This window comes from Corvus hawaiiensis, chromosome 12 (genome assembly GCF_020740725.1).
Source record: "Corvus hawaiiensis isolate bCorHaw1 chromosome 12, bCorHaw1.pri.cur, whole genome shotgun sequence".
Taxonomy (NCBI): Eukaryota; Metazoa; Chordata; class Aves; order Passeriformes; family Corvidae; genus Corvus; species Corvus hawaiiensis.
Genome location: NC_063224.1, coordinates 19,523,685 through 19,551,259, shown reverse-complemented (window position 1 = coordinate 19,551,259; position 27,575 = coordinate 19,523,685). Strand labels below are relative to the sequence as shown.

Genomic DNA, 27,575 nt, shown 5'->3' with positions numbered 1-27,575 from the left:
CTGCCCGGGCACCGCCTGATCGCGGGGCGGGCGCGGCGCGCGCGGGGCCGGCGGGGCGGCCGCGGGGCGGAGGGGCCGGCGGGGCCGGCGGCGCGCGCGGGCGGGCGGGCGGGGCGGGGCGGGGTCCTCGCGGCCCGGTGAGGTCACTCTTTGTGGCGGCGGCTCCAAGATGGCGCCGGTGCTGGCGGAGAAGAAGCTGCTGGGGCCGGACGGGCCCGGCGGGGCCGAGCTGCCCGGCGAGGAGGACGAGGGGCAGAACCTCTGGTGAGCGCCCGCGGCCGCCCGGGGCCTGCACGGCGGGGCGAGCCCCGGCTCGGCCGGGCTGCAGCAGAGCGCGGGCCCTCGGCCGGGGCAGGGCCGCGCTCGGGCCCCGCGGGCGGCAGCGGCGGGGCCGGGGGCCAGCGCTGGGGGGGCCGGGGGTGCGTGACGGGAGCCCCGCGGCCGCAGGGACAGGAGAGCGGGGCTGAGGCAGAGAGGGGGAGCGGGGACCGCGGCTCTGCGGGACATCCTCGGGGCCGGCTCCGGCAGAGGCGATCTCGTGTTTTTTCGGCTTTTATTTCTAAAGAATGCTTAAAAAATACCTACGGTGGTAGAAAGGCTTATATAGAATGCAGCAATCGATTGTGATGAGAGTTAGTTGAAAAGTAATGTTTTGCAGTAATGTGGCCTCCTATGAGGGGGAACTTTAAATGTTCCTGCCTGTGGTTTAGAAATCATAAAAGCTGTTCTCTAGAAGGTAGGATGCTCGTGATGGTTTAGAATGAAATTGGCCTTTAGGTGTAACAGCAGCCCTGGTTTGTAAATAGCCCGCATTTGCCGGGGCCGTCGGTGCGGATGTGCTGAGCTCATGGTGCTGTCACAGCCTGCGCTCGCTCCGTGCCGCGGGATAACGCGGCTGCTCTGCTGCTTTTCCAGGTCCTCCATACTCAGTGAAGTCTCTACACGGTCCAGATCTAAATTGCCATCGGGCAAAAATATTCTTGTTTTTGGTAAGTAACACATGCAGCCAGTTGGTTGTGGGTTTGTTGCTTTTTTATTTGTAGAAACAAAGTGTGTTTCAAACAACGATTGGAGCAAACTGACACATGGGTTTGTTACAATTGGGTTATGTAATTTGATCTGTGGTCTTGTCTTCATGCTTATAGATTTTCTTTCTCTTTGATTTACACTGTTAGATTTATAGCCTATTTTAAATAATGATAGAGAAGAAGATAGTTCTTCATTCTTATTGTTCTGCTATAAACCATTGGATTTAGATGAAATACTTGAAAGAGAACAGCACATAAGTGTGATTTAGAAGTGTACAAGTATGCTTTTCATTAATCAAGCAAGTCGTGAAAAAGTCTTTTTTATGAAGTTAAATGTAATTCTGAAGGTGTCTTTTTTTCCTGTACAAACTTACTGGCAGGTGATGATGGTTCAGGTAAAACGACACTTATGGCTAAAATACAGGGAGCAGAGCATGGCAAGAAAGGAAGAGGACTGGAATACTTGTATCTGAATATTCACGATGAAGACAGAGATGGTAAGTTTCTTCCACATGTAATCTCTTTAATTAAGTAGCTGACATGCTATTTTAATAATTGTGGTTTGATGAGTGCATTCTGGGCTGCACTCAAGTAGCTGATTCAGCATGGTGCTGTGAGTTTTAGGAGCTGTGTGCATTTCTGTGGAGGGAAAGGTGTTTCCCAGTCAGTGTCTGTTCTCCCTCCTGCCCTGCTGACAGCCTGACCTGTGGGTGGGCAAAGGCAGCTCTGGGGATCCCTTCACTGGCAGGGGAGATCCCTTTGCTGATGGTGACTTTGTAGGAGCTGTAATGGCATTGCTGTGGCTACTTTGTGACTAGAGAAAGTGAGTGATACATCCATGAGAATTTCGTGCTCAAGATGGATTTCTGGGCACAGGTGTTTGGTGTTTCTCGTGGGGGCTGTGTGTGGAATTTTGGTTAGCTATAACAGATGTTTTGCTGTAGTTGACTGAGTGAAGAACAGAACTTAAAGTCAGAAGTAGTATTTCCTTTTCTCAAGTTGGAGCTGGTCTCTTTGCCCCTTGTCTTTTTGTTGCTGCTGCTGATTGCTTGTCTCTACTGTATGGAGGGAGATTATGCCAAGAGTCCATTTAAAAGCAGGTATCATTATTTGTATTTTTGGGAAGGTTGGGGACAGGAAGAGACGGGGAGTGAGTTTGTTATCTTTGCTCCTTAATCTGCCTCTGCTGATCTCATTTTGGGCAAGCTGCTAGACCTCCTTGGGTTGGTTTGTCTTTGAAAATGGGGAATGACGGTGTTCCTATTCATGACTTCCTTCTGAGTTCGTAAGAGGGAAGCACTGGTGGTGGTTCGTCCCTGTTCCTGAAAACAAGCAGACTAGGAAGATCCTATAATGGTATTTTGAAACTGGAGATGCGCTGAAGGCTTGCAGGAGTGATTAAGTGCCATATGTGACTGGTTGTTATGGAGATTGGTCCTGCACTCACGTGGCAGGAAGCTGCCTTTGGATACTAAGTTAGGCACAATGCAAGGATGAGTACATTGTCATGTCTTCCAGTGGCCTCCTTGCAGCTCCTAAAAATCTTTTGGGCTGTAATTTTGAGTGCTGAGCCATTCTTGGCTTCTTCAGGTTCTGGGTGTGCTTTTTCACTATGCACAGTCTGCTTTAGTGCTGCATAAAAACTTCAGGGGGGAAAAAGCCCCCTATGGTTGGAGGGCTGGGACAGCCTGTGTCATCCAGCCTCTTGCAGCCTCAAAGGAGATGGTATTATGAGCAGAAAAATGTTTGCTGTGCTATTTTTCCTGGTGTTACCTATCAAACCTCAAGTATATCCCTACACGGGAAATATTCTGGGGCTATTCCTGAGTGTCTGAAAGCGATAAGTATTTGAAGTGATTAGGAGAGGCCTGTCATAAGAACTCAGGCAGCACTAGCAGGGAGAAAAGAGATCTTTTTGACTGACTACGGGCTCAGCTGGCCAATTCAGGTCTTCATGCATCCCTCTAATGGGTGTGTTAGGAGCTAATAATACGTGCCTTTTTCCTTTCTGTCTCATTAGTGTCATCCACAAGCAAAATAAATAGCAAAGTGGGTCAGGACCTCCCAGCAGGCAGAGATAACGCTCTTTCTTCTCTAGGACAGGTTTGGATTTGGTTTTGAAACTCTCTGTGTGCTTCAGATGAGTGTATGCTCATATACCGATTTAGGAACAAAGCCTTTATAATTGACCCACAATTCTTGGAAGCCATAAAGAAGCTGAGGGTAGGCACTCAGGAGCTCAGGAGCAGATGAGTGATTCTGAGGGTCTCAGCTTTTTGTTATATTCCAACCTAGCCAAGACCAGATCACAAGGATTTCCAGGGGTGCCAGATCAACACCGGTAACTGAAACTTTGCAGTGGAGTGAGATGATCTCAGCTTCTTTCCCAGGTGGTAGAAGATTTATTTGCTCTCTTTGCCTTATTCTTCTTCATTTCAGACCAGTTTACTCTGTCCAGGAGAAATATTTTCCTCATAGTGCCGAGTCATTCATTATCTACCTCCCACTTCCCCTTGGAAACCTTAAGGAAAATCTGTGTTGTTTCTTATGCCATGGTCTCCCCACCTCCTTCCTCTTCAAGAGGTGTTTGAACCTGGCTCCTCCTACATTTAAAGTAGGATTTTTCTGGATTGCTCAATGCAATCTTAGTTTACAGCTACTTTCCTCCTGAAGATCAGCTCAGCAGTTAAATTGTCCTTTTCAGTTTGTAGGAAAGTTTAACAAATGCCCAGAAAGCATCTCTGCCTTGCAGGCCCCCTGTGGCTCACAGAGGTGCCCACTGACTGTCTGGTTTTCCCTGTCCCCTGCTGGTTTCTTGGCAGCTGGATGCACATGGGCACTGTGCTTGTGTCCAGCAGCTCCAGGCCTGTCAGGTGTCCACTCCTCGGTGTGACGTGTGGGCTTTGGTCCCCAAGGTTCAGGGTCACTTAGATTCTAAGTCTGCTACTGAATCTCTGCCTGGGTACTGTCCCAAATGCTGCCTACACCAAGGCATTTGCTCAAGAAGAGGTTTGGAGATGCCTGAGAAGCAATCCTGGGAGAGAGAGGATTCTCCTAAATCCCCAGCTACATTATCCTTGGAGCATATGGCTGCTCCTGCATACATGACACCATAGTTCATCTGGATGAAAGCATTTATAGCACTGGCTTGAAACTTAGCTTGGAATATTAAATGATCTTGGAGCTCGGGCACCAGAGTCTTCCATTACTGGAATTTCTCAGGGAGTGTGACAAGTTTTAGTTTTTTGCCTGTCTTTATGATGAACAGATGTTTTGTGTCTCTGCTGGTTAGTCTGCTTTTGAGGACTGAGAATCTGAATTTGTAGGAGGTAGAAGAGAAGCTGTGCATAATTTTCCTGAAGGATCTGTGTTTCCAGAGTAGCTTTCAGAGGCCCTTGCAGGGCTAGGGCAGAGTTACAGCGGGGATGTAGAGCAGAACAGGGAGCCAGACGGAATGGACTGGTCTGTGCTGTGTGTGTCAGCTGGAGGCACAAACACCACAGGGACATTTCTGAACTGCCCAGGCTGCAGATGCACCTTGGCTGTGCCTGGTATGCCTGGGAAGAAGAGCCATTCTGGGCTTGCATTCTTACTTGTAACAAAATCAAGGAGTCCTGGGTTTTGCCTCAGGTTTGGTCTGGCCTTAGTCATATCATATGCATATTCCAGCTGAACTGGTTGTTCCAGGTTGAGCCAAGTCTTGCTGCTGCACTGTTTCTAATGGGAAAATTGTCTTTTCTTTTTTTTTTTATCCACATCTTTAAAGTGGTTCTCTTGGAGGTTTTCTCCTTTTTTGCTTCTCTTCACAGCTTGAGCAAGGGATATCTAATTGCCACTGATATCTTTTGGATAAATGTGGATGTAGTTGCAGTTCACAGAATCAACCATGTGCAATAAAATTCATCAAAGCTGGAAAATCTTTTTCAGGACTAAAGGGATAATGGAATATTGACAGGATTTAGACATGTGGTTTTAGCACCTTTTGTAATAGCCTGTAATAAGTAGCCCCTGCTTTTCCAACAGGATCTGGTAATTGTTTGCTCTGTTTTTGTATCTTGTGTCATGGCCAGTAAGAAGGGCCCAGTTAACATTCATGACTAAGTAGGAGCTTGACATGGTGCTGACAAAGCTGAATTTGCCATCAAGTCCTTGCCAAATTGTGAGCACCCAGTACTGTATTTTTAAGTGTGTTTTATGTTTTAGCAAGTGTAAATCACAAGACATACCTCTGTCCTGTAAGAAAAAAAGCAAAACCTTTCCTTTTCCTACAGTGTTACATTTTTTTGTTAAAGTACATTTTAACATGAGTGCAAGGCTTCCAGGCTTCCTAGCAGGCTGGTTTTGAGTGGTAGTTCCAGCTGCATTCTAGTTCCACCTGTATTCTAGTTCCAGTCTGCATTCCAGATGTTGAGCAAAAATTAAATCCTTAAGGGGGGCAAAGGTGCTTAGCAAACAAAACACTTTTAACCTCAGATATTGGCTTTAAAAAGTGACTTAGAAGCAATGAATTTGGAAATTATTAATTTTTGTTATTTGCCAAAGTGTGAAAGCCTTTTCTGCAGTCAGAGTACTCCCCACAGGAGAATCCATCAGTGCTGATGAGAGCTGTAAACTTGCATAAACTATGGATAGATTTGCATTAGGTTTTCAAAACTTCCATTCATGCTCCAAGGAGACAGTTGTACATACACACACAGTTCATATCTATTAATAACCTTGAGCTCACAGAAAGCTCACGGGGTTTTTATTTACTGGGAGGCTGCTGCTTTAGGGCATGTACAAAGGATGCTTCTAGAATGCAGGGTCCTGCACAGATGTTTTGTTTACTGTTGTGTAATAGCAAACATGTAAATGTGTTCACATTGTGTCCTACCTTGCTTTCTGTTTTTCCAGACTTTTCCTAGACCTTGCCTCTGACATCAGAGGTCTTTGGGAGCTTTAGATTCAGACCTCCAGTGCTGTGGGAATCCCTGTGGTGCCAGTGATTGGTGCCCTGGAGGGGGGCAAGGGAGGGGGAGCAGTGCTGGGTGTGCACAGGTGCATTTCTGAGCTCCACAGGGATTACCCTGACTGATGGCTGGAGGGTGGATCGAGGGGTGCAGCTGGAGGAAGCAGAGCTGTAAGTTCACAGCGTGGCTGCTGGTCTGATTGTGTGATGGCTGATGTTGGAATGCCTTAGGACAGCCCAACAGAACTTAGAACAAATGCTGAATGTGGGCTGCCCACATACAGCCCCTTGATGAGATCTGTCTGCAACTGGGCTGCTCAGTAATTTTGTCCAAGGTCTGATTAAACAGGTAGGATGTATGTATCTGTCATCTTTTCTTCTTCCAGATTTCCTAGGCAAGCTTTTGCCTGTTTCTGGAGTCAGGAGAGATGGATTCCTTCCTGGAATAAAGTTGTGATAGCCATAGTAACTGGATCTATTTTGTGAAGCTGAAAGATTCAGGACACGGAAGTACAATGAGGCAGGGTAATTATGAAGCTCAGTAGCTGCTTTGAAAATCTGGGTTCTGCAGTGCCTGGTTTGCAGATCTGTGTGTTTCAGAAGTCACATATTTTGTATGTAGTGCAAGAGAGACTCGCTGTTCCCTCTGGATAGCTGTAGTAAAATAGGGAATACTTAGGAAGAGTCTAAAAGATAGAATCAATGAAGTTGTTCCTCTTCAGCAGGAAGTTCTAATGATAATGTAATTATTTTCTTTCTTTCTTTTTTTCTTTTTTTTTTTAAATTTGGAAGAATTGGTTGTTCATGGTACCTAATACATAATTTCTGGAGCAAACTCTTTTTTCAGTTCTTATATTCTTGCCAAGAATTCAGTTTTGGGGTAAAGCGCCAACTTTCTGTCCCAGCTGATCCCCCTCTACTTTGCCTTGCATTCCACCAAAGTATCCAGCCACTATCAAAACACTCGTGGGAGAGATACAAAAGCTAAAATACCAGGTCATTTCTCCAGTGCTCATTTTGTCAGGAGCCTGCAGAAGGAGCCAGTGTTAAGTCAGTGTGAGTTAAGAGCAGATGGCACAACCTTTCTGGGAAGGTGGGAAGTTCATCCTGTATTTGCTTCTCCCACTCCTGTGCTAGAAACCTAAGCTGCTTATTGCTAGTATCTTGTTTGCAGCTTATTTCTGCTGGGAGGTGTCTCGAGTGTGTGAAACCAGCTTATGTGTCTGGGAGACCCCGAAGGCAGCGTTCATGAGAGGGGGTTCATGCTGGCCTGGGGCAGGGCCACCCCTTTGGGCCTGCACTTCCACATCCCCTGTGTTCTGGCTTCACTGGCTTCACTGTGCATATTCTAAAGCAGGACTGTTGTGCAGCAATTAAAAACCCTTGTGAGAGCTGTTCTGAGTAAAAGCCCAAGAACAGAAATGATTTTTTTAAAGGAAAATGTTCTGAACCCAGAAAGGAAAGCATCTACTGAGTAATGTAGGCATTTACACAGGAACCAGGCAAAGTCTGCAGGTAGCTGGGTCTGCTCCTTGCACTGAGAACTGGTGCTCTCATCTGGTCATTCCTAGCCTGGCAAAGCCAAACCCTGGCATCTGCTGGGTTCCAACTGTGCCTTTTCCTTTCAGATCACACTCGCTGCAACGTCTGGATCCTGGATGGAGACTTGTACCACAAAGGGCTGCTGAAGTTTGCAGTTTCTGCTGAATCCCTGCAAGACACCATCGTGGTCTTTGTAGCAGACATGTCTAGACCTTGGACTGTTATGGAGTCTTTACAGAAATGGGCCAGTGTCTTGCAAGAACACATTGATAAGATGAAAATTCCTCCAGAAGAGATGAGGCACATGGAGCAGAAGTGTAAGTCTTTGTGCATCTGTACATTCCTGTTGGTTTTTTCATTAGCTCTCACAACTTTTGATGGATTCCTTTGGGTTAGTGTTTTGAGAATGGGTTGGTTAAGACTTACTTTGAAGTTGTGTGCAAGTCTAATTCAAATAGACTGTGTTAGGCTTTAAAACAACTCTTCCAGTTTTGCTGTGCTGACAAAACATCAGGTGAATTATTGGTCTAGATCCTGGGCAATAATAAGATATTGATAATTTGATTTTTAAAAGGGGCAATTTAAAAAAAGTAACTCAATAAAATGACAGATTCACTTTTTAGAAAACGGTGACAAAATTCAGTGATGAAGTGAGCTGTCTGCTTTCCTGTGATACCTTAGCCAGGTCCCACTCTCATACTGTGCTTGTATTACAGAAGGTCTCTTTGCCCTTGTTTTTCTGGTGGCTCAGACTGTGATCCTGGTGCAGCTAATTGTGTCTCACTACAGCCATTCCTACCCTGTGACTTTAGGAATGTTGTGTATAAATTAGCCTTCTTTCCTGGCATATCTGTGGCAGAAAAGAATCTGGCACTGGCAAGCAGTCATTGTTGCAGCTCCTTTCCTGAGGTAGTTTTGAATTTTTCTTGAGATTTTTTTTTTTTCTGTTTTCATATTGAATTACTCCAAAATAAATTCCTTTAGTGGAAAAGACCTTAGCAACTTCCAGTCCTTTTCAGATGAAGTAGATTCAGACTGATTCTCTCTGGTTGCTGCTTTGCCTCTGGGCTGGTGGCTGTCTTTGCTGGAGTGTGGAACCCTTGGAAATATGGTCTGGTGGCTTCCTGAGGGTCACTTTAGGGAGCAGTGTGATCTGTTTGGCCTGTGATCACTCAGGTGTATTTGTATAGCTGATAATCCTTTCTGAATGTTAAATATTATGTTCCCAGAAGCCTTGTGCCTACAGCATACCAGCTAGAGTTTAAAATTAATGATTGAAACCACCCAGGTTTGATCATCAGGTTATATTTAAACAAAAAGTAAAATATGAGGATTTTTATGGGAATAATTGGGGGGAGGTTGTTTGTCAGAGATTTTTTGGGAATGGGAAGTGGAAAGGCAGTTCTAGTATCAAAATCCAACAGCTAACCCAATTTTTACTTTTCTGAGACACAGCAAATGCTATGGCAATCCAAGTAAAGGGGGACTTTGTGCACTTAAATTTTCCTTTTGAAAAGAGAAGCTTTTCAGCCTTCCCTTCATGGTGCACTCTGTGAAGGAGCTATGGCAAAGCTCAGGCACCCTGTTTGAGGAACTTAGAAGACTTTCCAGTAGTGGTATCCTAGAGAATCTAAATTAAAGTATCATAGAAACTCCTGGTTTCTTGTGAGCTCTCCTGGAGTCAAGGGAAGAGGAGATGGGAGAGGGGCCGAGTTCCTCCAGCACAGCTCCAGTGCCATCCCCTGGCTCAGTGGGGGCACACAGGGCCCTGATGTCTCCTGTTCTCAGGCCCTGTGTGGGACACTTGTGTCACCTGGATACATCTCTGGCTTCTTGCAGACTGTCCCTAGGGCCAGCTCTGTGCTCAGAACTTCGGCCACCGTGGCTTGTAATTCTCTTAGCAGCTCATGCTGAGGAAAGGCCCATTGTAAGTGTGTCAGGATAATGGATTGGGCAGGGTAGAGCACACGTGCCTGGTGAATGCCTTGGGACTGCTGCCCATGCTAGCTGAGCATCTCCTTACTGAAATCCTGCTGCCTGTGCCTCCTGGGGTGGGCTGCCACTTAGAAAATGAAGTCACTGGGTTGCAACAGCCCAAATATGTAAAAACCAGGATAATAAAGTGCACATGAGGGCAGTAGGAACATAGAAATGGGGTGCAGAGTGATGGGATGTGCTGAATTAAAGCCCCCTGCAGCATAAGACATGGATGTGTTTCCTGGCTTCACCTGCAGAATATTCCCTTACTCCTGCTCCTCCATCCCGAGCTGAATGTCCACAGTGCTTTCCCTGGCTGTCACACACAGCACCAGGAACCCTGGGGAAACACTGCCCAGTCCTGTCCCACTGGCATCTGATGCCTTAGGTTTTAACTTTTATATTTTTCAAATCCTGTACTGCTTGGTATGTAACTCTGAAGTTTCTTGTAGCCTGTTAATTTCTGTCTTGTCGTGCCAGGCAGACATAACAAAGCCTCTCCAGGCCTGCTCTTCAAGGACACCCAGACCATCCTAGGCCCAAAAGTACAAACCAAAGGGCCTCTAAGGGGGGCAAGCTGAGGGGAATTACATCATTAAACTGAAGCTTTAATTGGAGAATTAACCCTGCTATGCAAATAAACCAAACCTATAAAAGTGTGAAGAACTCGTGACCTGTTGTCCATCTTGGGGTCCATCTGGGCAGTGGCCTCTGGCCCCCCAAAGACCTTTGAAGGCCTTTCAAATAAATACCTACTTTTATTCTCTTACTCCTGTCTAGTCTCTCTTTCTAGGAGGCCTCTTAAGGCATCACATCCACCTGAAGTGCTGCAAGGCTGTTCCTTCTCCAGTGCTAAGATCCTAAGAGTTTCCAGAGGTCCCTTTGTTACCTCACTCTTCTCAGTGGAGTTGGACTTTGGACTGCTTGTCTCTGCTGGCAGGGTTTGTGAGGCCTTCCTGCACCCAGCCCTTGCTCCTGTGTTTGCTGGTTGAGATACTGACTCTTGGCTTGCCTGGGTGGGTGAAAAACTTCCCTTTGGGAGTTCAAGAGCCTCCAGAATGGGCAGCAGGACACACATGGAAGCAACAGGCTGCCTTGCTTGGAATGTACCCAGAGCATTGTCTGCCTGCACTCACTGCCATCAGCGAGCTGCTCTGGAGGTTCCTTGCTAAGAGCTTGGCTTATGTGAACTCAGATACATAATGTCAACTATGCTAATTTAATTCAGGCTCAATTGTGATAAATCATTATTTAAATAACATATATTTGAATAATTATTTCAGGGGAGATGTGAATGTTGCCTCCCCTATTTCAGACAGCAGAGCAGATAAGGCAGCTGTCAGAAATCAAGAGCTGCAGAAAGGAGCTGTATTGGTAAAATAGCAATTATACCAATGACCCCTGGGGTGTTTGAAGCTAAAGAATTGAAACACAGTAATATTATTTTGCAAATTGTGTACTGTCCCATTCAAGCAGAATTAATTTCAGAATACCTAACTTTTTTCTTTTTTAGTCTGACATAGAGCTGAAAGATTTCTTAAGCTAAAAGATAAAAAAAAAAAATGTATCCAGGCATCTTTTGTCTAGGAATTCTTTTCACAAGACTAAAATTTTTAATGATCAATAAAGATAGGGCTAAAAGTGATTGTAAATAGAGTGTAAATATGGATTGATATTCTTAGAAAAATACTCTATTTTCTCATTCTGCTGTTCAGGGCCTTTGTAGTATTTGCCTGCATTTCCACATGCAGTTAAGGAGCACTCCAAGCCTGAGCATCTTATTGTTGCTGGAACAATCAAACCTAAGAATAATCATGGATTGCTGTCTCAGTGCTTCCAGTCAATGCATGTCCTGAGTGATGCAGCAGTTTTTGGTGGCATTACCTTGCAGTGCCTCGTGTGAACAACAGCAACGTGAACAAAACAGTTTGCTGGAACCTTGCTGTTGTTTGCTCTGTTCAATGCAAAACTCTAAAAAGCCACAAGTTTGGTAGATAAATCAGCAGTCCGTAGTGGAGGTGTGATTTTAATGGCACATCATCACCTGGTGAGAATTTTTTAAACATAATAGGCCATTCTGAGTACTCAACCTTAGTGATGGGTGGCAGAATATTACAGATTTGCCCGAGGAACTGTTGTTTTTCTGGCTTCCTATTTTATGTGCATCATCTTAGGTGTGTTTCCTGTTCAAAAACCTTAAACCAAAGTAATTTTCACTACTTCTTAATAAAGAAAAGAGTTGTTTTCCATACCATATAGAAGCTGATTCCTCAATTAGAACTGTGTGGAGGAGAAAATATTCATAGCTTGCTAGAAAAAAGGAAAATGAAAAGCTTATGTGAGCTGTTTGGATGCACAACTTTATTTCCATTAAATATGGATACTTTGTATCCAGTAAAAGCCTGAGAGTGGAGCTCAAAAGAGAAATAGCTGTGGGAGGTAAGAGAAAGTATGAAATTGCTGTGTGTCAAAGAAGTGCTTTAACTGCAGTAAGCTGCTTTATTGCCTTGTGAGAGTGCAGTTCATTCACTGGGGCATCTGACAGTACCTGGGGTACAGGTTCACTTGGATTTAGCAGGACTAAGTTCTGAATGGGAATGGGGGTTGAGTGGAAGCCTTGAGCAGTGTTTAAGCACCTACTGCTGGCAGGCACTTACACTTGTTTCTGAGTTAAAGTGGTTTCTGTGTGCTCAGGATGCTGTAGTCAGAGGTTCTTGCTCTAGCTGTTACCTTCTGTCACTCAGGTAGTTGTTTGTTCAGGAGTCTTGTGTCCCATTGCTCAGTGTCTGGCAGGGATTAGTGCTGGGCCCAGCTCCACAGGGAAGGGTTTTCTCCCTCCATGTGTGAGGTGTGGCCTTGGTCAGCAGTACCCAGCAGCAGCACTCCTGGGGAGAGGGGGGAGCTGGGAGTCGTGGCTCTCTTCATTCCCATTCAGCAGAAATTCATGAGGAGAAAATTCGTGAGGATGAAGCCATCAGACTTCTGAAATTTCCGTGTTGCATTTGCTCTTATTTACATTACTAAAATTCTTAGAGCATCTTTTGTTTTCTCATGTTGTCGAGTGTTACTCTTTTCAGGAGAGGCTTTTATTCCCCTAATTTGAAGGGGTTTATGCCCCCATGTATCTCAGTGAAGAAAAGATTCTTTTGCTTTGATACGAACAAAAGCCAGGAAAGGAGTCCTGTCTGATTATAATGCTGTGGTAAATTGAGAGCTGTATTGTCAAATAGTCTTTTCTGTGTGATGAAGTCAGAGAGGCTCATCTGAACCATTGTGGGAGATGCAGATGGTATTCTTTAAGTTGCTCTAATACACTTGGCCTCAATAGTAAATAGTAATGGGAAAGCTAATAAAAGTAAAGAAGCACTTCAGAAAAACCCTTTTCTAGTTAAAGGCTTTTGGTGAGATAGTAAACACATGTTATGGGCAGAATGTAGAATGGAATTTTGATTTGCTGTCGCTGACTAAGAAACAGTCCCGGAGGAAGCATCCCTTGGAGCACTGCTGTTTCCTCTCCACCAGACGGCACTGCCTCCCCACGTTTAAAGCAACTGCATTCCTTTTTCATTTGTTTGTGTTTCCTTGCACCCTGGCATATATTTTGAATTGGTGATTGGGAGTCTTATGGTCTATATTTAGTCTGGGGTTTTTAAGCTTTTCTCTGGAATGGAGCTCTCTTCTTTTCCACAGGAATCACACAATTTTATATTTCAGCTAAACATTGTAGATTGTGCAGCTCTGAACAGAAGAGTTTTTCTGATTTTTTCTTCCTTTCACACACCCATTCTATTGCAGGAATGGTTCCTATTTTGAAAATGTACTATGACTTCTTTTTGCAAGGTTTGTAGAAGAAAATTCCCTGAGGTTTTACCATTTGCTAACCTCAGGAGGCCTGCAGTGCACTGCACTTCCTTCCCTGGCACAGGTTGTGCTGAGCAGCCTCTCTGTGGCTGGGCTAGAGACTGGTAGCTTTTCTGAGGAGTTTTCCTTACTGTCCCTACAGTCACTCTGCTCCCACTGTTTCTAAAATAAAGGTGCCTTTGTGGGAGCACATCATGGAGTTTGCTTGGCTCTTTCTGCGAGGGTTCCTCATGGCTGAGTGAGGAGGAGGAGGCTTTGGAGGGGGGAGAGCCCTGGGCCTCGGAGCAGTGCTGTGCCTGGAGCAGCCACATCCGGGACACAGGTTTAGCTGCTCTGTGCCTTTGGTCTTGAATAAAAGACATTAAAGTGTAGATTGCAGCCCAGATTTGATAATGCATGTGTGGGCTCACAGAGCATTTCCAGAATGGCCTTAAAATTCCTTAGGTGCCTCAGTATTTGATAGTATTCAGTATTATTGGAACACTCACTGTTGCTGTAAAATTAAAATACTGAAAACATAGAAAGCATCTAGTTTCCTCTGGACCCCACTGTAGTTTTCCAGGATACAACTGAATCTCTTCAGGTAACATGCAGATGCCCTTGAGTCTGGGTTTATGCAGGTAGGTTTTATATTTCTAGCATTGGATGCCTGCAACAGAAATGTAGAGTGATAGGAACTAAAGTAATTGTTCATAAGAAAAAGTGGCTGTTTCAGGTTGGTGTTTTCTGTGTACATCTACGTTTTCACCATGCTTTCTTCCACAATAGGTACAAAATGCAGGGTGTAGGCTGTGTTGCTAAACCACATTTATGTTTTCTGTTGTCAACTGTCGTATAATGAAATGTTCAGGAATATGCATTTGTGCATACTATAGCTCTTGCAGATAATTGTGATTATTTGTAATGGTTCCAGATCCCACTTGATTTAACTTCCTGTAATTTTTGATGGGGGAGAGTTGTGGTGTTGGAAAGGGCAACAAAGCTTAACTTGCATTCAGTTCTCATGCAGTAAAAAATTTTTTTAAAAAGTTGAGATTTCTAGTTACTTGTAGATGAATTATGGTTTTAAAAGAACCAGTTCCTTTGTTGTACCCTAAGAGTTTCTCTCTTTTAATAGTTATAAAGGAGTTTCAGGAGTATGTAGAACCTGAAGAAGGCTACCAAGGATCACCACAGAGGAGAGGCCCTTCGTCTGGCCAGGAGGATGAACATGTTTCCCTGCCCCTCGGAGACAATGTGCTGACTCACAACCTGGGCATCCCTGTGCTGGTGGTGTGCACAAAAGTGAGGCTCTGCTTCTGTTTGCTGCTATGCAAGGGTTTCATTGCTTCTCTTGTAGGAGGGATGCTGTCTACAGACATGCAAAATGAGTTCTGGATTAACGGTGAAGGGCTTTGTTTTACAAGTGAGCTTCTGCCATCACCATCAATTTTTACTTTTATGGAATAGTAATAACTTTCTCAATTATCTGTTAATTACTTTAGCGTTTGGTTTATCGGTTTGGTTTTAGAACCAAAATAAATGTGATGGGAGTGTGTAAGATTAAAGAAGGTGGTTTAAAATGTGCTGGGATTAAATGCCTGGGTTTTTCTGGTTTGTTTTCCTGCCTCCCCCAGTGTGATGCAGTGAGTGTCCTGGAGAAGGAGCACGACTACAGGGAAGAACACTTTGACTTCATTCAGTCACACATCCGCAGATTCTGCTTACAGTGTATCCTTTCCTGTGCTGAGGAGATTGCCTCTAATATGGAAGAAAGAAGAGATGTTTTTATGTTGAATTGCACATAAAGTTAATCCAAGAAATTGCTCTGCAAGATTGCTTGGTATTTGCTGTGTAACATTTGATTTTTTGAAAATGTTGACAGATGTATAAAACCTTCTCTAGTTTTTAAATTGTGCATGGGATTTGGAGCTTTTGTTCCTTTACAAAGGACTGGGTTTACATTTTGTGAAGTGTTCTTTCTTGGTTTTCCCCTCAGAATTTGCAGTTCCCATGTAAGCCTGAGATCTCATCTTTGTATTAAGTTTTTGACTTTTTCCAAGTTAAGTAGGATGCAATTTCCATGTAAGCCTGGGAAGATGGATAACTTTCGTGTATGTCAAGGAAAAGTGCCATGAGTCTTGTCATGTTATATCCCCTCCTCTCCCTGAATGCTAAATTCTCTAGTTTTGTCTTGAACTACTGCTCAAAGCTAAGTCTAGTAGATATAAATCTATTAACTCCTGCTTTGAAATTCTTATTATAATTTAGAAACTGTATCTTACCTAATTTTCCTTAAATAGAAACTCAGATGGGGCTGCCTTGATTTATACATCAGTTAAGGAGGAGAAGAACCTTGACCTGTTGTATAAGTACATTGTACATAAAACCTACGGTTTCCAGTTTACCACGCCTGCCTTAGTGGTAGAGAAGGATGCAGTTTTTATGTAAGTCACTCGGACAAGCAGCATGGTGTCACATTGGTTTTTATTAAGCACTGCATGTAACATGTATATAAAAATAAATGGAATGGTTTGTTGTTCAAAAGCTTAGCATGCAAGTCCTGTGGAATCTCAAATTAAAAAAGCAACTTAGTGCGTAGTACTTGAATCAGACTATACCATTCCAGTTTTTGTGTCCCTGGAATTTAGCTGAGAATTGGGACTGACCTGTAAGAAAGTTGCCTTATTTAAGTAGAGGACAGTGTATAAATGATCTCTGTAGAAGTTACAGAAAAGGCAAAGCTTTCTTCCTTTTTACAGACCTGCTGGTTGGGACAATGAGAAGAAAATTGCCATTTTACATGAAAACTTCACAACAGTAAAACCAGAAGATCCATATGAAGACTTCATTGTAAAACCTCCTGTAAGAAAGGTAAAAAGAGATTATTTCTTCCTGTACCCCAGCAAATAAGTGGAGTTTGCTTGAATAGCTGCTAAGGACTATCAATATGGAAGAACTCCAAATATAAATGTAACTTCTTAAAAAATCTAATTATGTGAAACATCAAGCTTTCATTTGCTTAAAATACTGCAAGCAAACTCAGAAACCATGCACCTTATTGAATGAAAGGCAGTCCAGGAATAGCTATTTTACATTTTACCACTTTTGCATGTGTGGGGCAGAAACACACCCAGAAAATGGAGAATTTCTTGTAGGACATTTACATTTGTACATTTGGCATTGAGGTTACCATGCAAAGGCAAAGCAAGGTCATCTCAGGTCTTTGAAGAGATGCTGATGATATCAATATCCAAATTTAAAAAGATGAATGTGGCTACTTACCAAGTGCTCATCTTTTAGGACAGTGCTCACAGGCTGGCATCACTGTTAGTCTGCTCCAATATTTTTTATTTTACAGCATTTTTTAATGACAACTTCTTTAATGTTACTATTATTTTAAATGTGAAAGAACAGTTAAAAAAAAAAAAGTGAACAAGAGTCCTAAAGATTTGCCTCTCTCTCTTCCCTTTTGATCACCAAAACATAAAATGCAGTTACAGTAATCCACTTCAGATTTTACTTGAAGTAATGAAATGTTTTGTTCAACAGTTAGTCCATGATAAAGAGCTGGCAGCAGAAGATGAGCAAGTATTTCTTATGAAGCAGCAGGTAAGAATGGAAGAATGAAAATAAGTCTTTACTGTGTAAGATTTGACTTCAATTTCTCCCTTGTTATTGCCTTTGGTTTTTCATTCCTCATTTAAATCACCAGGTAGCTGTTTTTCAGCTTTGCAAATTCAGATGTAATTGTGAAGTAAGACTTTATTCTAAAAATACAAGTAGGAAATATGGTCACTTATCTTAGCAAGCTGAAGGGAAGATATGCTGAGAACTGAAAGAATTTACATGTCAAAGGAGAAGAGGAAGAAGAGACTTTGGATTTCACCATAAAGTTGTATTGATCTGTGAAATATAAATACTTTTAAAACCTAACGTCTGAGCACTGCAGTTTTCTTTCAGCCAGAGGCTTGAAAGACGAATGTGTCCAATTTGGCTATACTGTAACTTGTTATTTTCTTTATTACTCTAGTTTAAAAAATATAACAATACTTCCCTATACAGGGGATTATAAATGTCCTGGAGGTTACAGACTGGGGTGTCTCTGGTGCTGGCTTTGAGTTCTGAACTGGCTGTGTGAGACAAAGACCCAAAGCTTATTTACTCCTTGCAGCTCAGTCCTCGGGAGGCAGAGTTGGGAAGTATAGAAATATCAAAGAGGAATCCCGTAAATATCAGGAAAACAAATAAATTAATGGTTACTCAGCTTCACTGTATTTTATTCCTCTGTATTCTTTGAAATATATTTAATATGCTTAATATGTTGTTTTTGCAGTCATTCCTTGCCAAACAGCCAGCAACGCCTACAAGAGCATCAGTAAGTACATCCAAGGAAAAGAGTAGGAGGTGTTTTGTTTCCTTCAAGGGAAAAGGGAATGATTTGAACCTGCTGAGGTCCATTTTTTGTATTTAAATGTAACTACATAATCTCTCCAAACTGCAGAAAGTAAATAAATAAAGAGGCAATATTTTAAAATGTTGCTTGTAAATTCACTGTGGAAACATCTGATTATTGAACAGAAAATTTCCTGCAGTGATTCAGCCTTTCCTGTAGTAGAGGCACATCCCCAAAATAACTGATCTTTTGGGTGCCTGTTTGTTTTCTTTCTCCAGTGTGCATCATTACAGTGCCAATAGAAAGGTTGAAAAAGTAATATGCACGTGACATTAAACTTGCTTTATGTAACTAATCTTTGAAGTTCTTCTCTGATTTGTGTGATTTGGACTTTTTTTAAGGAATCTCCAGCAAGAGGCCCTGCAGGATCCCCAAGAACTCAAGGCAGAGCTGGTCCCGCCAATGTACCCAGTGCCTCACCAATCACATCAGTTAAGAAACCAGATCCAAATATTAAAAGTATGAATGAGCATTTTACTGTTCTATTATGTGTTATTTCCCTTAAAGTGAATCCTCTGCTGTAGAAAGACCTGGGGATTTATTCACTGATAGTATAGTTACTTTAATAACAGAAATGAATTTGTGATATAACTTAGGATTGATTCTTTTCTGGTCATTTATATGACTTGAAATAGAGTTCTGTTACTGCCAAGCAGTCAGACAGAGGTCAACTACATTCTGATTTCCTTAAGTTGCCTCAATACATTTATTATGCATCAGTTGGATTATTAGGGTGGAGACTGCTGTAAACTACAAACAGTTTTATACTTCATATCACTTATTCTGGAATCTACAGTGAACCCCGTTCTATTAAACCCTCTCTGGAATGTCATTTGCTGTAGTAGATGGAGTAACTCAGAAATGAGACCATTCCCTGAGATGCAACTCTGTGGTATTGAAGGGTTTCTTTCCCCTCTGGGCATTAAGGAGGTCTGCAGGGCCAGTGTTGTTTTTTGTTGTGCACTGTAGGGCTGTGCCTCACTTCTGGGGGTAAAATGCCCTTCTGGATCCTGTCCTGTTGCTGAACTGCCAAGTTTTGATTTGTTAAAAGCAGTGTGGCATGAAAGGCTGCACTGGAACATCTGTGCATGTTATTAATGGGCTTATCAGTCTTTGAATTTCATGTCCATACTTAAATAATCTTGCTCTTGGCTTCTACATTTATTAAAAACTTAAAAGCATACAAATATTTAGATTAAAATTTCATGACACACCCCCCATCATTCCAGAAAAGCAGGAATGTACTTTCAGCCATCTCTGCCTATGCCAAGGTATGCAAAGGACTGGGGTCTTCAAACTGAGCAAGGACAGACTTTCTCAGAGGTTTATTTCCTTGATTAGCAAGAGATTTGTATGTATGTGAAAATAAGTTATAATTTACCAGCTCTAAGTGTTCTGTGTGATCTGTATTTGTTTTTTTATTTAGATAATGCTGCAAGTGAAGGTGTCTTGGCTAGTTTCTTTAACAGTCTCTTGAGCAAAAAGACTGGCTCTCCTGGAAGTCCTGGTGCTGGAGGAGTGCAAAGTACAGCCAAGAAATCAGGTATTGGACTTGTTATTGCACTTGTTTTTAATGTTTTATTTGGCACCTTGGTCCATGGGTGTGTCTCTTACACTGGTCAGTAAAGTGACAGACCTTGTCAGATGACAATGCCAAAATGTGCAGTGTTTAAAAAAAGAACTAAACTACTGCAGCTTCAGAACTCCAGGGCTTCTGTTAAGCCTGATATAACTTAATTCTTCGAGTGAAGTTGCATTGCTGGGATTCCAGTGACATTTCAGTCTTGATCCTGTGCTGAAAGTGCTGATTTCTTTTTCAACTTCAGAATTCCTTCCTTTCTTGATGCTTCACTGTTACAAAGGAGATGCAGTTTTTTGGGCTTGGACTGGAGTTAGCAGTGAAACTATTGAAATCTCCCCAGAGTTCAAGCTGAAATGAGTTACTGCTTGTGACAGCTTGAAGGTGTTCACTCAGTAATTACTTAGTTCTTATTGTGATCCAACACAGCTGATAACACTGACAAATGGATGCACTCTGTGTGTGCCTGTGACTGCACTGTGTGAGATCCTTGCTGATAAATAATGCAGCAGTTCAGGTGAAAATGAAAGAAGCCTGTCAGAGTACTTGGTACCTACCCAGACCTTGGTGGTGTAAAATGCATTGTCCACCTGATAGACTAAATTTACTGATTTGATTCTTTGACTGTTTCTGTTCAATACTGGCATTCCCATCACGCTGAATGTTCAGGAGCTTTCCTTCCAGAATTCTTTCTCTATTAAATTATTGATAGATCACTACTTCTGATCCCACGCTTGTGCAATCTTGTGGACTTTATTGGTGATGCCAAACCCACAGTTCCTCGTGCTGAGAGGGGAGTGTAAGGCCTAGACATTCTGAACTGGAAATGAGAAATGTCTGCTGCCAGCCACACTGATGGTTCTGCCAGAGAACCAAGGCAGTTGGAGTGTGGGTATTTTTAATTTTTTTTTAATTGGGAAGGTGTATATATGACATTTCACGCTCTGAAAGCTCAAAAATGTCTAGAATTGGACTTACAGCAAGTCAGGCGTGGTTTTTTGTGTGTTTGTTTCAGCAGGATGAATTCTGTAATTTTGTTTTTATTAAATGTATTTATTCTGAAGATAACAAAAGGGATTTTGTGTTATGTATTATTTACATAGTAATATTGTATCCATGTTATAAAAATACTGAACTAATTCTTTCATAATCCAGAGTGCCCTCTTCAGTTAAACACTGAAAGGTGTCCCCTGCTTCATCAAATGCAGCCTCGTGGTTTACTCAACACAAGGTCAAAATAACTTTTTATAGAAATAGAACTATAAATATTTTTAGGTACTATTTCATCCATGCTTTTTATCTGAAGCAAAGTCAGTTAGGGAGCACCTGGCAAGTGATTAAAAAGCAAACAAACTCAGAAATAAAAGCTGTAATGTCACCTCTCCAGGAAGCTTATTCCAGCACTTAATTTCTCAGTTATTTTGTTCTCTTGTCCAGTGTTTCTGAGTCCCAGTACTCTTGGTCTTGTTTGGGTGGCGATGGAGGTCAGTGTAGCCCCTTTGTGTTTGCAGCAGTGTTTGGGTTTGAAAGCTGCTCCCCTTTGCCTGTGACTTTTGTGTGGCCTGCAAGAGCAGATTTGTGTGCAGGACGTGTTGTTCTGGCTGTGACAGTTCTGTTCCCCTGGGACTCTGCTCAGGGACCTGTTTGCTTTGTGCTCAGGAACAACTGGGGGTGGCAGCCCAGGCTTTGCCTGCCCTGAGAAGGGGTGACCTGATCTGTGCTACAGATGTGTTCTGTTCACATCTCTCAGGGGGACATGGGATTGTTTTCATCTGTGTGACACTGAACAGGATTTTTTATAACAATTCAGCCAGTTTAATACATTTTCTGCTTCCTGGTAGGAGGGTTTCTACTCTGTATCAAATGACCTCAGTGTCTCAAAATGTTATGTGTTTCCTTTATCACTGTTTTCCATTCTATCACCATGCACCACTTTGGTAATTTATGTAAATAACTTTTTCCCTCCAATCCTATCTTTCAAAATCTTCTGTTGTCCCTTCAGGCACACTTACCTACATATCTGCTATCTTCAATAGCTGGACAGGGTAGATTGCTGAATAAAAGTACTGACCAGTGCTATGGATAACTAATGGGTAATTTTGTGAATTAAAATCCATTCATTTTCTCTGAAATATCAAGGCTTTTTTTTTTTTTATTTCTGTGAAGGTTATGTGAAATGTGATATCGACCACTTCTCCCTTCTCCACAGGGCCTGTTATCCTTTCATAGCAATGTGGGTGGCTTGGCAGAACTTGTCGGGAACAGACCCTGTTGGTTGTTGTGCTGGTAGGCTGTTCTAAGCACCTAAAACATACCTGCAATTTCTGGAAAAACTACTAAACTAGTCTGTAATGGGCTTTACTCTTCCCTCTTTCAGTCTTCTAGAACACTCTGTGCCTTCCAGGACCTTTCAAAGATAACAAGTGGCTTTTTCTTTTGCTTTTTTTTCCCTTGTGTCAGCATTAACTTCTAACTGGAATAGATAATTTCTCTCCTGAAACATGTAGAGACAGCAATCATACATCCTTCCTTAACTTCTTGATTTTGTTAGACTAAATTAGACAAGTTCTCTTCTAGTCTCCTGCTAGAGGCTGAGCTCTGTTTTCCCCACTAGTTTCTTCATTAGTTCCCATCATTGGCTTATTCTTGTCTTGAACACGAGTGATCAGAATATTGTATCAGCACTGCAGATCTATCTCATTGTAGTGCCTGCTGCAGCAGTTCTCTTTCTTGGGTGGAAGTGCTTCTGCTGAATGATCTCAAGGTTGGCTTTTCTTGGCTGCATCAAGTTGGCAGCTCCCATTCCTCCCATTTCCTGACTTTGGGAACAGAACAGTCGGCTTTCGCTCGCAGGAGAAGGTGCCTGTTCTTGTCACCTGCTGTGCTCACACCTTAGATGAAGCAGTGTAAGATTAAACTGTCCTGAGAAGGTAAGGGCTCCTTATGCTGCTATCTGAAAAGCTCTTGTTGAGTTTGTGAGGTACCTGGTGCTGGTACCTGATGAAGAGATGACCTGTTCTTTGTGGAAGAGTTGAACAGAACACGTTGGAGAAAGCCTTTTTTTTCCAGCAGCACCCTCTGTGTGAGTAAATATACTAAAATTATCTTTATAGGCATTTCAAATGTCTAAACTGTTTAAAGAGCCCAACACTTTCAGAAGGTTGATGACAAAAATATTTAGCTTTAAAGAGACCATCTGTTTCTCTCATGGCTATGAATAGCCTGAGGTTGAAACGTTGAGATTCTGTCCCAGGATGAGAGAGACGTTGTGGATCTCAACAATACTGGTCAGCCTAATTGATGGATTGGTTTCTACTGTGACAATTCTACCTGAGAGAAATCTCTCCTCCGGGCAGATGCTGCAGTGTCGTGTCCAGTTTTCCTGCTGTGCACTTCTTCTTGTTTGCCTTTGTTTCTGGACTCTCTTTGGTGTCTAGACCACAATATTTCAAAGAACTTCAATTGCTTGTTTCTGTGGTGGATTGTTTTTCTTCATGTGAACTTCTATAGTCACAAAATTATTTCATTTATATTCACAAGAAGATTCTTGCAAATTCCAAGGCTGCTTCTCTCTCTCTTCCTGTACAGAGGATAAAGAACACAGGTTCCCTGCTCTCACTCTGATCTAGCAAGAGGAATAAATTGTACAGAACTGGGGGCATGTAATTGTGCAGAACACATCTCACTGAATGAGGCCATCACTCCTTGACAAATTTGTAGGGAAACTGAAAGCAAGTGTCACTCTCATTCAAAATGGAGAGGAAGCTCTTATTTTCTTAAAAACAGCTCCTTGTATTTCTTCTCCTTTGGAAGGTGCTCCCCCATGGTGGTGATAAAGGGGAGTGTGTTCCCCTGTGTTGGGAGTGTTTTTCCTGTCCACGTGAGGTATTTGCTGGACGTTGCTTGGGGTTATTTTGGAGGCCTAAGGAGCCAGTTCATCCAGCATAAAAAACAGTCACAGTTTTTGTTTAGATCTGCTGTTATTTAAGCAAGGATTTTGTGTGGCCTTTATTGGTTTAGGGTTTATGCTTTTTCAGCTCCCAGGTGCTATTAGTCTACATGTGAATTGTTTTGTATTTTAAGTTCTCTTACAGTACATTAGTCAATGTACTAATTCCTAAATTTTGCTTAAATACTCCTACTTTGAGTAGATGCTGTTTAGAGTGCTGTGGCTTATAACTAGTGCTTAGGTCTAAAACCTTCCTAGTGATTAAAGGTAACCTTTTAACTTGGTTATGTCTTTGTACTTTGGAAAAAAACACTTAAATCTCTAACAGTCAAATCTTGCCTTCTTAATGTTTTCAGCATGTACCCTGGAAAAAATCCACCTAATATTTCACACACATTTGAGCTGGAAAACAGATGCTTGTTAAATTCTTTGGCTATGTAAGGAAGCTGTACATGGTTATATAATCTACTTTTTGTCTAAAAATATAGCTTTTTAATCTTAAATGCTTGTATGCTCCATGCATTAGGATATATTGTTCCAATTTTGGTGATGAATTTGTCCGTGGGTTTATAATTTTCAGAATCACTGAGGTAAGCTGAGGGTTCAGTTAGGGAATTGTTAAAAAGTTTTGAATCTAATATAAAAATGTAAGATATGCCTTTGCATGAAGTACTTCAGTGTGTCTGGTTCCAATTGAAGAAGTCCTTTGAAATGACTGCTTGGCGATATTACATGAATATGCAATTCCTGTCCCCTTTTTAAGGGAAACATTGGCTGCAGATATGAGAGTTCTCCGTGTTAGTTGTTTCATATTCAAATGCAGTGAGTACAAGTGTGACCAAACAAATGGGATTTTTTTTTTAGCAGGTGTCCTACATACCTTGTGTTTAAAAGTTGGTTTAAATAGTCCTTGCTATCATTGCTAATAATAGAATTGTGTATGGCTGATTTTTATGGAAAATTCTAAATACAGTTATTTTAAAATGTTAGTTGCTATCAGCATATCACTGGTGGTGGTGTGCTTTTTGCTGCTGTGTAGTTCAGCATTTCATCTCTTTAAAGTGGATCAAATTTGAGTCTTTATCAGTTTTTACACAGGCAATACCCTGCAATGTGCCAGGCTCTGTGGTCTTGGGGAGGTGGCAAAATAATGAGAAATAAGTAATATATTGTCATATAAAGGTGATTTTTTGAACACCTGTGCTTGTTGGTTAAAACTTACCACTGAAATTTGAATGCTTTGTGTCCTTTTCCTTTCCAGGACAAAAGACAGTTTTGGCAAACGCTCAGGAGGAGCTGGACAGGATCACTCGCAAGCCTGACCCCATGGTAACAACAAATTCTCCTCCAACAGAGAACGAGGCTTGATAGGGCAGAACAATGCAGATGTAAATGACCAAATAACTATGTATAGTGATCTGATAAGACCAGGAATTTTCTGCTATGGCAGATGCTATCAGTTTTCTTGGGGCAGGGGAAATGAGCTTACTACATCATTGCCTTGTCCCAGTAAAAAGTGCACATTCAGGAAGTTTGCATATAAAATCCCTCTGTATAAGATAACCATTTAGAGTTTATATAGGGCAATTCTTTTGGTTTGGAGGTAAAGCAGGTGCAGCTGCATTTCCTGTTGTGAAGAACACAGAGAAGCAAAATGGAGAATTCTTTCAAAAGTACTACTGACTGCACATGAGACAAGAAAGAGAACTGAAACCCTCTTTCAGAGTTACTGGAATTGGCTACTTGTATGTTTGCAATGCATTATATTCTTGGAGTGGTGGTGGTGTAACAGCATTCATTGGGGGAAAGAAGCCGAGGTGGGGAATGGAGCCCTAAAAGGGGAAACAGATTTGGGACAGTGAGTAACCAGAATGTTGGATTGACTGGAGAGGAGCAATGTTGTCAAATCCTGTGTTTCACAGGGGGTTAATAGTCACTGTTTTTAAAAGACTACTTTACATTGGAGAACTCCAGGCCAAACACTAAGAACCACGGGAATTTATTCTTGTTATAAATCTTGTTTTAGTTTTTAAAGAAGTCTTTAAGAGTGTGGATGCCCTTTCTGGTGTAGCTGACAAAGGGAGAAACTAAACTTGTTTAGCTCCAAGTGCCTGGCACAGTATGTGATGTGTCTTTAGAAGGTGCTTGAACTTATTGTGCACTGTAGTACAAACAGTCACTGTTCAGTTTTATTTGAAAAACAGTAGTTTGGCAATTTGTATTTAATTTTAAATCCTGTTCCTGATAGCTTCTGCCTTTTTTATGCCAAGAGGCTGGCCTATGAAGAATGGTGGGTGACGGATCATTTTCCCATAATGAAATGTGCTACAGAACACTCTCAGTATTTTTTTTTTCTTACTTTTTTTGTAACTAAATATCAGCTACCAAGCTAAAATGGATTCCTGCCTTACACCTATGGAGGTTTTTAAAAAAAACTTTCAAGGCCCTAGTTCCAACCACACCTGCTGCAGGTGCAGCCAGCTCCAATTCTGAAGGTAACCTAAAAAGTATGAATGTGTACACGATGGACATCCTGAAGAAGAAGTCGTTTTGTATTTTCTTTCATGTAGCATTTCATTTGGAAAGATGGGTTGTGGTTGTCCCCGTTGCTCTAAGGGAGCCCTGTCCATGGTCACATAAACCATCATTCTGTACAAACAAACACAACTGCTATGGTTACTGAAATGGCACTTTGATTTTATACACAGTATGCTTGTTTTACATGTACACACTACCAGAAATTAAAAATACCAAGCATATTCTGTGCTCTTAATGCTGAAGGGAAAAACCACAATTTGAATTATACAGAGTTTACTTTTTATTGATATGAACTTGTTGTACTAAATCTGATGTCTGGATATAACTTCCCTAATATATATTGTTACTTAAATATACAGAATTAGACTGACCACTAACACAGTGCTGGGTGTTAACCTCAACTCCTACGTTACAGCAAGAGGCTGTTCCTGTAAGCCTGTCTAGACATCTAGAAAGCTAAGAGTATTTACTTGCCTCTTTGACAAACATTAACATGAGTATGTTACTTGTGCCAGTTTTTTTGTTGAAAATACTATATTTTTCTTTTTTTTTTTTTTTTTTTTTTTTTTTTTACTTTTTTAATAAATGGTATGACCTGAAGTTATACAGTTGTCTAGATAACAGTTAGACTAAGACTGTGGCTGGCTGATGGTGATGTGGATGCACTTCCTGGTGTAACGGGTGCCAGTTGCAAGTTACCACACCAGAAGTAATTACACACTGTCCTCCTGACACTGAGAAGTGAGATTGGAGACTAAACCATCAAAAATTGGACAGGAAAACTTAAGTGTGTGATTGTAATGGGATAGTTTGAAAACCTCAGTCTGAAACTGCCTTTTTTGTCATCTAACCTGATAAGCACTTTTCTAGCAATATGGCTGAAACTTACAATTGAAGTATTTTCCACATGTATGAAAAGGTTAAGTATACTAAAACTGATCAAAACTGTTACTGTGTGATAACTTTACCAGCTTTGCAGAGAGACAAAACAGGGACAGATTTCCAGTTTCTAATTGCAAGTGAATGCTCCTAGTTTACTGAAGAGAGGTGTAAGTAATGTAGCATCCTGTGGGTGCCAAAGTCTGCTGGCTTTGGTGAGCTGCACAGTTGTTATTCTGGTGTCTTCAAGCATTGGAACCAAAGGCCAAATGCAAACAGCCTTTACATTTTCAAGTGAAACTTCATTTTATTTGCAGATACACTTGTATGGTAGACTGTTTAAACTATTATATGCCTATATTTATATGCATTATAGTGACTGCATCTACTGTTCATGTTTAAACTAAGAAAACAAAAGATGAATGCATTCAACTTGAAGCAAATAGAGAAGTTTAAAGATTGGCCCTCCATAAAAATGCTGTGGTTATGCTGCTTGATTTTAAGTTTGCACTTTTTTTATTGGCATTTTAAAAAAACCTGTTTAAACTGAACAGAATTTCGTATTTTATTTAATTTAACTACGTTGAAAGTGACTGCTCTGTACATCGTGAACTTAACAATATACATGCTGTAAATGAAAGTTCACTGTCCTGTATACTAAGTTTATTGGTTTTTCTTCCAACTTACAATTAGGACTGCAAATGTATGAAACAAACCTTAGTCCAGTTGTATGGCTTTAACCAGGTGCAGTATGCAGTCATGTGGAACCTTGCTTTCTAGTGCTGGCAAAACAAGGACGTCTTTAATTACTGGCTTCAATAAACATGAATCCAGACTGC

At 41.7% G+C, this 27,575-nt stretch overlaps 1 protein-coding gene across 2 annotated transcripts; it reads left to right on the top strand.

Annotated features, from left to right (window-relative positions):
• Positions 1-124: 124 nt before the first annotated feature.
• DYNC1LI2 (dynein cytoplasmic 1 light intermediate chain 2) lies at positions 125-27,575 on the top strand. 2 transcript variants are annotated; one of them, XM_048316647.1, is made up of 13 exons: positions 125-264; positions 916-989; positions 1,409-1,525; positions 7,605-7,835; positions 14,474-14,640; positions 14,973-15,066; positions 15,647-15,782; positions 16,098-16,209; positions 16,888-16,947; positions 17,672-17,713; positions 18,133-18,250; positions 19,218-19,334; positions 21,580-24,652. In XM_048316647.1, the coding sequence occupies exons 1-13, from the start codon at positions 170-172 to the stop codon at positions 21,597-21,599; spliced, it is 1,383 nt and encodes a 460-aa protein (XP_048172604.1). In that variant the 5' UTR covers positions 125-169; the 3' UTR covers positions 21,600-24,652. The 2 variants fall into 2 exon arrangements, with proteins under 2 accessions (XP_048172604.1, XP_048172603.1); XM_048316646.1 differs by having other exon boundaries at positions 126-264; positions 24,581-27,575.

What these genes read in the sequence shown, in the direction of transcription:
- DYNC1LI2 (XM_048316646.1), top strand. Translation starts at nt 170, where the DNA reads ATGGCGCCGGTGCTGGCGGAGAAGAAGCTGCTGGGGCCGGACGGGCCC. An exon ending in TATTTCTTATGAAGCAGCAG is followed by an intron (nt 16,948 to 17,671) that starts GTAAGAATGGAA and finishes TTGTTTTTGCAG; the next exon opens with TCATTCCTTGCCAAACAGCC. An exon ending in ACCAGATCCAAATATTAAAA is followed by an intron (nt 18,251 to 19,217) that starts GTATGAATGAGC and finishes TTTTTTATTTAG; the next exon opens with ATAATGCTGCAAGTGAAGGT.